This window comes from Marmota marmota, unplaced genomic scaffold (assembly GCF_001458135.2).
Source record: "Marmota marmota marmota unplaced genomic scaffold, marMar, whole genome shotgun sequence".
In the NCBI taxonomy this organism is placed as follows: Eukaryota; Metazoa; Chordata; class Mammalia; order Rodentia; family Sciuridae; genus Marmota; species Marmota marmota.
Genome location: NW_026000211.1, coordinates 19,227,615 through 19,237,230, shown reverse-complemented (window position 1 = coordinate 19,237,230; position 9,616 = coordinate 19,227,615). Strand labels below are relative to the sequence as shown.

General features: G+C 35.8%; 1 protein-coding gene across 1 annotated transcript in view; it reads right to left on the bottom strand.

Moving 5' to 3' along the window:
• The window catches only part of Spata4 (spermatogenesis associated 4), a 9,446-nt gene extending 379 nt beyond the window's left edge, over positions 1 to 9,067 (bottom strand). The window contains exons 1-5 of the mRNA XM_015486077.2: positions 8,845 to 9,067; positions 7,825 to 7,954; positions 7,330 to 7,448; positions 7,005 to 7,225; positions 3,108 to 3,229 (exon numbers count right to left, since the gene is read on the bottom strand). Of these exons, the coding sequence (XP_015341563.1) occupies positions 3,108 to 3,229; positions 7,005 to 7,225; positions 7,330 to 7,448; positions 7,825 to 7,954; positions 8,845 to 9,056 (804 nt within the window). The 5' untranslated portion in view covers positions 9,057 to 9,067. The remainder of the gene's footprint in view (positions 1 to 3,107; positions 3,230 to 7,004; positions 7,226 to 7,329; positions 7,449 to 7,824; positions 7,955 to 8,844) is intronic.
• Between the last annotated feature and the right edge of the window lie 549 nt (positions 9,068 to 9,616).

Below are 9,616 nucleotides of genomic sequence, written 5' to 3'. Positions count from 1 at the left end.
TATATATATAAATGTAAATAAATACAGAATGATTGGCATTAGATTAAGCACAGGTTAATTTAAATACCTGGCAAACAAAATATTTAAATCATGCATTATAGTAGTCATGGATAAAAAATATCTGAATGTCACCCACCTCCAAAAGTCATCAGCAGTACCTAAAAATATCCAGGGCCTATTTTGGTGCATCTGATACTGAATATGACTCAACTATTTTTAGATATTGTTTCAGAAATCAGCTGAGGCAACAGTGGCACAATTTTGTATTTAGATTTGGCAAATATACATGATTCATAATACGGTTTTTGGAACTCTGATTACACTGGCCACCTAGACTCCAGGTCACTCATCACTCAGTTCTAACATGAGTGGCAACTAAGAAATTTACCTTCTGTTGGCCCACAATTTTGCCAGACACTAAATTTAGGTAAACTACTAGAGGAACTTAATTTAAATATATATATTTTAAAGGTAACAGTCTACTTTACAATTAATTTTGTCCACTCTATTTGATTAGAAGATTTTCAGATGAACAGCCTGTGGTTTCAGTGTCATTATGTGCAATCTTTAATGATAAAACTAAATTCCTATATTTTAGTTGTTTGCCTCTCTTCTTTCCATTAACTTTCAAATTATGGTAGCTGGCCTGAAGGAATCAGGCCAGAAACAACCGAAATAGAATCCCTTTAACAAATTTAGAAAAAAAAAAAAAACACTTAACAAAATTAGTCTCACTCATAAAATTGCCAAAGTTGAATTCACACCATTCATTAATTCCAGGTGTGTCAACTACAAGAGGCCACATATAGGGAACAGGATTGAGAGAAGCAAAAATAAAAGTATGTTCACTGTTCCACTCACTCCTGTCTGCCTTGTCCAGTGAAGGCTTCCTTCCATAAATCAATCACCCATTTTAAAAGGAGAGAAAAAGACCACTGGAGTAAGAGAATCATAAAAGGGCATCCAGAGTATCATAAAAGAGAACATTGAAGGAATAAAATGGGAGAGGAGCTGTTTATAGCAGTTGATAGATACATTATTAAAATTGTAAAAGCAAAAATCCATTCAAATCCTGAAGTAATAGTATACAGATTTCTGTACACTTGAGAGCTTTGAAAACTTTCCAAAATGATAACAGAAATGAGAAATATTCTTTAGCAATTCAAATAGTGGTAGACATGTTTTTTGTATATTACATCCATTTCTTACAGAGGAAGGAATGACTCATTACCACTTGAAGCTTCCCACCTTTTCCCCCATAGGTCTCAAATCCCTTTCTGTCCCTAGTCAGATTCAATTAAGGGAAATTGGCAAGAAAATGAAAGACACAACATGAGAACTCTCCCAGCAGTCTCCTTCCCATGCCTCTGTTTGGATCATGACTCCTCTTCCTCCATGCTTCTGCCCCGCCTTCTGCTCCCACCCTACTGGAACTTTTATGGCAAATCACTAACAGAAGGTTGAGGCAAGTTGAAAGAGAATGTCTTACCATAATCTTAAAGAAAAACTACGGGTATGTTGTTTTCATAGGAAAATTGCTATTCACTTGTCATTAATTCTATTATAAGTACTATATGCATCAGGTACATAATGAGATAAAAGGGGTTTGATGGGCTGGCATCACGTCTAGATATTAAAAAGTTCTGAAGAACACCCTTTCTACAAGGCCATTAAACACTTCATTCTTTAATATTTGCGTGTATTAAAATATACAAGGCTCTAAGAAATCATGTCAAAAAAAAAATCTGTTGACATTGCTCTACCAGAGCCAATATAAAACAAGAAGCATTAACCCTACCCCAGTGAAATTCCTCTTAACACTTAAGGAAACATGCTCTTTGGCAGAAATACACAGTTTCTATAATGGACCTAATAGTTAATATTTTAGACTTTGTAGTAGGCTTGACAGATAAAATACAGGACACCCAATTAATTTGAATTCCAGATAAATGATAATTTTTAGTAAAATATGTCCTAAATATGTCCTCCAAATTATTTAGTTGTGTTTCTCTGTGTTTTTATTTGATAAATCTAGCAACTCTCCTTTGAGAACCATAAAATCTCATTAGCAACTACCATACCTTGCTACTGTAAATGTTGCCAGAGATAAAGCAAAATCATCATGCATGGTGATGTCCTTTGCTACTTGTGAATACAGAAACTTGAACTTCATTTCTGTTTTAGTCAACTTTTTTTGCTGCTGTGATTAAAAGACCCAACCAGCACAATTGTAAAGGAGGAAAGGTTTATTTGAAGTCTCACCATTTCATAGAAGGCCAGTTCCATGCCTTGGGGATCGAGGTGAGGCAGAAAATCATGATGAAAAAGTGTGGCTGAGGGAAGCAGCTCACATGGTGATCCCGAAGCAGAAAGACAGATCTTGGCTTGCCAAACACAAATATATACCTCATAGCCATGCCCCCAATGAACCATTTCCTTCAGCCACATTCCACCTGTCTCCAGTTCCCACGGGGTTAATCCCATCAGGGATTAATTTACTGATTAGTTAAGACTATACCCCAATCTTTTCCCCTCTGAACCTTCTTGCATTGTCTCACATGTGAACTTTTGCGGGAAACCTCACATCCAAACCATAGCAATATTATTTTGATATATATTTTTTTATAATTAAAAATGTAGAAACCATTCTTGTAGGCTATGCAAAAGCAGGCCATGGGCTGAATTTGGCTCATGGGCTGTGGTTTGTTATAAGATAAATGCTTTCTAAATTAACAGGGCTTAAGCAAATGGCTTTTTGCTTAAATACCACTGATCAGCAAGTATCTGTATATGCCTTAGGACTGACTTATCCTCCATCTGGGGAAGAACTGAGTTTTGAGTTCTGCCAACAAGCTTCATTTTTTTCAAGCTCATCTCTCTAAGCATAAATGAAAACTCAAATCCAATAGTAGCAGTAAGAATTGTGATGGACTAGATGCTCCCCTACCTATCAAAAAGCAAGCAGCATAAAAATTTAATGCATAATTTTAGATTGAATGTTAGCCTAGACCAATACTTTAACTATATTAAAACTTTATTAAACAAATAAAAACAAAAAAAAATCCATTTTAACAAACAAAAAGTTAGAACAAAAACTTACATGAAACAAGAGCAACTTTGTTGTGAAACCTTTGCCTTGAAACCTTTGAATTATATCTGTGCCCAGAGCCTTGGGAAGGAAGATGATCAAGAGTAATTTCTCCCACTGTTGGTTTGACATCAAACCATGCTATAAAATGTAAACATAAAAGTTATTTTTTAAAAACTCACAATGCCCATTCTCAAACTAAGACATCATAATTTAAAAGGTAACCAAATTATTTGAACATCTATTTTATCATAATCCTACAAGTAGTGGGAATACATAGGTTAATAACTCTTATCCCCACATTGTTCAGTCTTAGATGCACAAAATAGTTACTTTAAAAAGTTTATTTAAAGGTAAAATCTTTTTGTTCTTATTAGTTTTTGATACATTTTTAATAGCTTATATACAAAACAGTGAACAAATCGTATTCACTCCAATGAAGTTTTGGAATGAATACAACTGGGGTACCATGTGGCAAATAAAAAATGATATATTAGCAGTACCCCAAACCTCTGTTGCTGCTCCCAGATAGAATCCTGAAAGGAAAATGCTATCCAACTGCTATCATCATAATTTTTTCTAACTTATATCTTACATAAATGAAATCATTCAGCACCTATTTCATTTTGCAAACATGTTTATACTACAAATGTGTGACTTAAAATCATTTTCACATTTCCCATATTACTTTCTAACAGATCCTCTAAATAGCAGTTCTTGGGAAATTTCCCTTTGCTTCTAAAGGTCATTTGGTCACTTCCTGTTCTGCAGTTTGTCCTTCACTGAGACTTGAAGAGGTATCTAAGGTTGTTTCTAATCATAGGTCATGCTCTGTGGGAGCCAAATAAAACCTTGATTACTAACATTCCTAACTATAATTATCAACATTAATTACTTTGGCAACAGAGGAGAAACTTTTACAATCAGCAGTCCCAAGAATCAAGACTGGAGATGGAGCATTATTCAAGAATCGAAGAGTTGTGGTGATAGTGGATAAAGAGGTGAATTCAAAAGTAGACAACAGAGATACGGTTTAGCTCTACTGAGAAACAGACTTTTAAATATAAGAATAAAACAAGTAATAAGGTCTGTGTTAGTCACCTGTTCACCACAGGTGAACAAAATACCTGACAAGAACAACTATGAGGAAGAAAAGTTCATTTTCGGTCAGAGGTCTCTGTCTAACTCCATTTCTTTGGGCCTAAGGTGAGCCAGATCTTTATGGCAGAAGAGCATGGCAGAGGAAATCTCTACATCTCCTGTCAACCAGGAAGCAAGGAGAGAGAAAGAGCAAAAATCCAGAGACAAACTGCAGTCCAAGGGTGTGCCCCGTAACCTACTACCTCCAGTCACACCCTACCTGCCTACAGGCACCACAGTTCAATAGTCCTTTTTAATTATTAATCCATCAAATGGATTAATCCATCGACTAAGTTACAGCTCTCATAATCTAACCATTTTATCACTGAGCATTCCTGCATGGTCTCACACATGAGCTTTCTGGGGACACTTCATATCCAAACCATAACAAGATCTGATTTGTGGTTTTAAAAATAACCTGACAGGGGGCTGGGACTGTGGCTCAGTGGTAGAGCGCTCGCCTAGCATGGGCAGGACACAGGTTCCATTCTCAACACCACATAAAAATCAAGGCATTGTGTTGTGTCTGTCTGTCTATCTATCTATCTATCTATCTATCTATATATTTTTTAAAAAAACCTGACAGAACTATAATGCTGGGCAACAAAAAATGTGAAATGTAGCAAGAAGTGAACAAATACCTTATGTCTAAGGTTCTGATAGTTTGAGGAAAAGAGAAAATATATTAATTTTACTAATTTAAAGATAAACATGCATATTAAAATTTCTAGAGTAGCACTAAAAAGAGAATTTTCAAAATTGGTACTGGAAAAACATTCAGTCCAAAGAAGAGGAAACAGATGAGACAAAAACAAGAAATAAAGAGAATAAATAAAAACTTTCAAAATAAAATGCCATGTTATAAGTGCATATAAATGCAAAATATAACAATAGGATTAGTGAATTCAGAACAGTAAAAATTGCTATACATTGAAAAGGCTCATTCTAAAGGACTACTTTATAGAAGAACAAATTGGGGATTTTATGAAATGTGGACACTTAATTATAAAATAATAATAATTAAGACTATATGGGTGTTTACGTGTCATGTGTGTAGACAAAGTTGAATAGAAGGCTAAGAAACAGACTCATACAAAGAAACTTGAAACACAAGAGGGCATACAAACCAGTAGGGAAAGAATAGATTATTCAAAAAGTGATGCTAAAACAAACAATTAAGTCTTCATATGAATTGCAGATAAATTAAGAGCTTAAAAAGTGAAAGCTCCATTTTATCAGTTTAAATACAAGAAAATATAATGTCAGGGCATAAACAGTATTAACTGCCAAGTTTGTATTTATTTTTAATTTTTGCCATAACAAATTACCATAACTCTTGTTATTTATAAAAACAGCCTTTTTTTTTTTTATCTCAGTACAGAAGTCTGAGTCCTCTGTTTAGATTCTCACAAGGCTGAAATAAAAGTATTGGCAGGGCTGCATTTCTTTCTAAAATCTCCGGGGGGATGAATCTGCTGGCAAGCTCATTCAGGTTGTTGGCGGAATGCACTTCCTTGCATTTGTAGGCCTGAGATCCCTGCTTCTTTGCTGACTGGCTGTCAAAGATAGTTCTTTGCTCCTAGAAGCTGGGCCACATATCCTCTCATGCCTTCCATATCACCCTTGCAGCAATGGCAAATTGAGAGCATATCACACTTCAAATCTCTCTTCTGCTGCATCTTTCTAACTCCAGTTGGAGAAAAATCTCTGCATGTAAGGACTTGTGATTGGGCCTATACTTCTTAAGGTCCCTACCTCAATTACATCTGTGAAGGCTTTTTTGCAATATAACATAACATATTGAAAATTTCAAGGACAAAAAACATATATATGATACATAGATAAAGCTAGTTTTTAATCAAGGAAATTATAAACAAAGACCATGAGACAGAAGTTACCCTTGGAGGGTGATATAATGAGTACATTCAGAGGACATGCAGAGGAATGTAGAAGTATTAGTGATATTCCATTTCTTAAACTGTGTAAAGTTACTGTGTTAATCAGCTTTTCATCACTGTGACCAAAATACCTGACAGAGAAGTTAAGGTTTTCCTTTCCCTTCAGAGACAAGAGATAAAACTTTTTTTTTTCCAGAAATTGGAGTTCAAAGGGGAAAGAAATCCCAATAGCCTACATCTGCTTCATTTCCTGAATGAAAATGATTATTTTTCTAAGTGTTTAGAATCAATATAAGTGGTGTCCTGAATAAAGCTAGAGAAACAAAAAGAAAAAGAGAAAAGGAAAGTGATACTGAAAGTTCACTTACTTTTTTGCCACCTGCCCCGAATTACTCTGATGGCAAGTGCTTTGGATGCTTTGACAGTTATTTCAGTGATACCTTTGGAAAGTGGCCATGAGTCACCCTGGTCTACCCCACCACCCACATACCAACCAGGCTGCTATAGAAAGAATAACACAGCCCACACTCTAGACTGCATCTAGAGTGAATGATGGTAACCCAGGCTTTCCCCAAAGGAGGTATATCCAGGTTAACTGTTAAACATTCCCATCCTCTTTGAGTTGATATGGGAAGTTTTTTCCCATAAAGGCTTAAATGAGTAGATTGAAAAGAACCCTATGTTAACCTGTGCTTTCCTCAGAAAGAATAATTATAGGCCACTTCAATGATAACAAATAATTTTACTGATAACATAAGAGAAATTTTTCCCATTTAGCTAGTGACAGAAATGGGGCCAAGGCAGGCTTTCTTTCATCTGTGCTCAAGAATAGCCTCAGTGAGTTTGGAAAAATTCAACTATTTCCAAAGAAAACTTACTTGGATTCAATTTTCTGCTTAATTTTCTTTGCAACATGTGTAGAAGAAAGAGGAACTCTACTTTAAGTTCATTGTTGAGAATGTTGGGATTGCTTTTTAATTCTGATAACCTAATGTTATCCTTAATAGACCTTGAAGCCGTAGTCCTGGGAACCAGGGGTAAATTCATTTGATAACTATAGTCTGTGAAATTCACGAAGTCCTCCTGGATACTTTTAATTCTGAAATAAGAAAATATTATTAACAAGTCACATGTTAGTAATGAGATTTATATCACCAAAAAATTCACATTGATTGTACTACTAGAAAATTTCAAATAACTTACTCTCGATGTGTTAATAAAGTATAAACCTCTTGTATCAATATTTCGGGTACTCCAGATTTACAATGGATTGTTCCATGGATTAGTTCTTTGGGTAACTTAAAATTTTTTTTGGCCAGAAACTTTAATAGTAGAAAGAAAATATTTTAGTCATAAAAAATTTTACAAAAATCATCAACTATTGTGAATTCATTTTAATTCCTTTTGTCTAACTTTCTGATGTATAGCATTTTAATTATCAAAAGATAACATTATTATTCAGCAAGAAAAACACACAATATATCCCCACTCATTGAAGTGAGCATGCTCAATTTCACAGGTGACTCATGACATAAATGACTAAAGTTTAATCAAGTTTTTGATACATGAAATAGGTAGTCAACTCAGCAACAAATGATCATAGCACAGTCTCTGTCTCTCACACACACAGAGATATCTATGACATTGGAAGTGCACCTTTAAAAACAAACTACTTAACTATAAAAATTGATAATTTACCTTCTCTATTTGTGCCCAGTTATCCAACTTGACTTTTAAAGAGGTTCCATTTTCAAAAGATGATAATTTAAGGTCCCAGGGGTAATATATACTTAATATTTCTGCAATCAGGAAGCCATTTGAAAAATCTCTAATCCATAGCAATAAGGAAATGAAATATAGTTAAGTTTGTATTATTTTATAATTAATACTAATCTAATATTACAGATAGAAAATATGTTGTAAAATCTGTCTTGTTCCATTACTGCTCTGAGGAGACCTACTATGTAATAGCATTTTTCTAAGATTATGTACACATCAAAGAGTTTGATGTTCTTTTAATAAACCCAACTTATAAATTTGTATTGCATCTTCATTTCAACAAGATCCCCAGGTGATTCATATGCACATTCAAAGTTTCAGATGCATCTTGTAAAAAATACCAAATAAGTAAACCAGAGACCTTCCTGCAAAAGATTCAGGGTCTTAATTTTTATGGAATTTAATTTGCATTACCAAAGCAAATATATATAATATATATATATAATATATATTAACTGTCATCATCCTGAATATAACTGGCAGTAATATAACTGCCAGTTATATTCAGGATGATGACAGTTAAGCAGCAACATTTTAAAATCCCTGACCACACTAAAAGCCATCTCTAAAGGAAGGAAAACTTAACCTCAGTAGTATTAACGCTTATTGTCCTTGAAAATTGAGTCTTGACTATTTTAGTATTTTCATAGTACCAATGTTAATTCCACATTAGCTTAAACCGACAATCAACTGGTTGTATAAGCAAACCAAGGAAATGTTTCATCATGTTTTTCTTAAACCTAGCTCCTAAATGTTTTCCTGTGTGTGCAAGGGTGCTGAGTGGGGATGGTAGGAGAGGAGGGTATTGAATTGAACATAAATCAGCCCAGGGTGCCCTGTGCTGAGACCCAACAGGTCAAAAAAGAGGGGGTGCAGATCCTGGGCCCTTCAGGCAGAATGTGCCCTCTTAGCGGGCCTGGGCCTGGCTTGCTCCAGCACCTGTGGACGTTCCTGGGGAAGAAGCTGAGATTCAGGCCCTGGAGCCAACGCAGAACCGAACGAGACAGGTGGGAGCTCCTCGGGGGATGCGGATAGACTAAACACTTCTTGGGGTTCCCTCGCTTGGGAGCTGCTTGCCCTGGCGAAAGTGTCAGTGATTTGGCTGAGGCTGCCGCCGGCAGATACTTTTCTTCCTGGCCGGCGGCAGCCATGATGCTTTCTGGGTTTCCATGGCAACCACGGCGGCAGGGTGAGGTCTTAGGTCGGAAGGGGCGGGGCCTCGGTGGCCAAGCTGGAACAGCCGAGGTCCCTTCCCTGAGCCTACCGTTTCTTGGAGTTTAAGGGCACAAAGATCTAGTTTAGGGTCGGAAATCCCTGGCCCCATTGGCCTTGGACAATCTGGGGGACTGTAAACCTTGGGTAGAGGTTTCAATCTCGGTTTTAGTTGGTTTCACTTGCAATCAATTTAAAAGCTTTATTTTTTCTTTTCTTTCCTGCTCCTAAATTTTATATTTTAAATATTGTGGTTTCTGCCCAGCCAGAGGCCTATATTCAATCAAGCATTTTGAAGAGGGATGTGAGAGAACAGACATAGTTTCTGTTTGGAAGTCAGAAGCAATAGGAGTTTTGTTTCAAAATGCCAAGGAAAAAAATTTCAAAATTCAGCCTACCTGTTTTGTTAATGATCACATCAAGCATTCATAAAAATTACATAATATTGGGAAACGATTTGAAGGTTAGATTTTTACACGTCATCACGATGCCCTAGTAT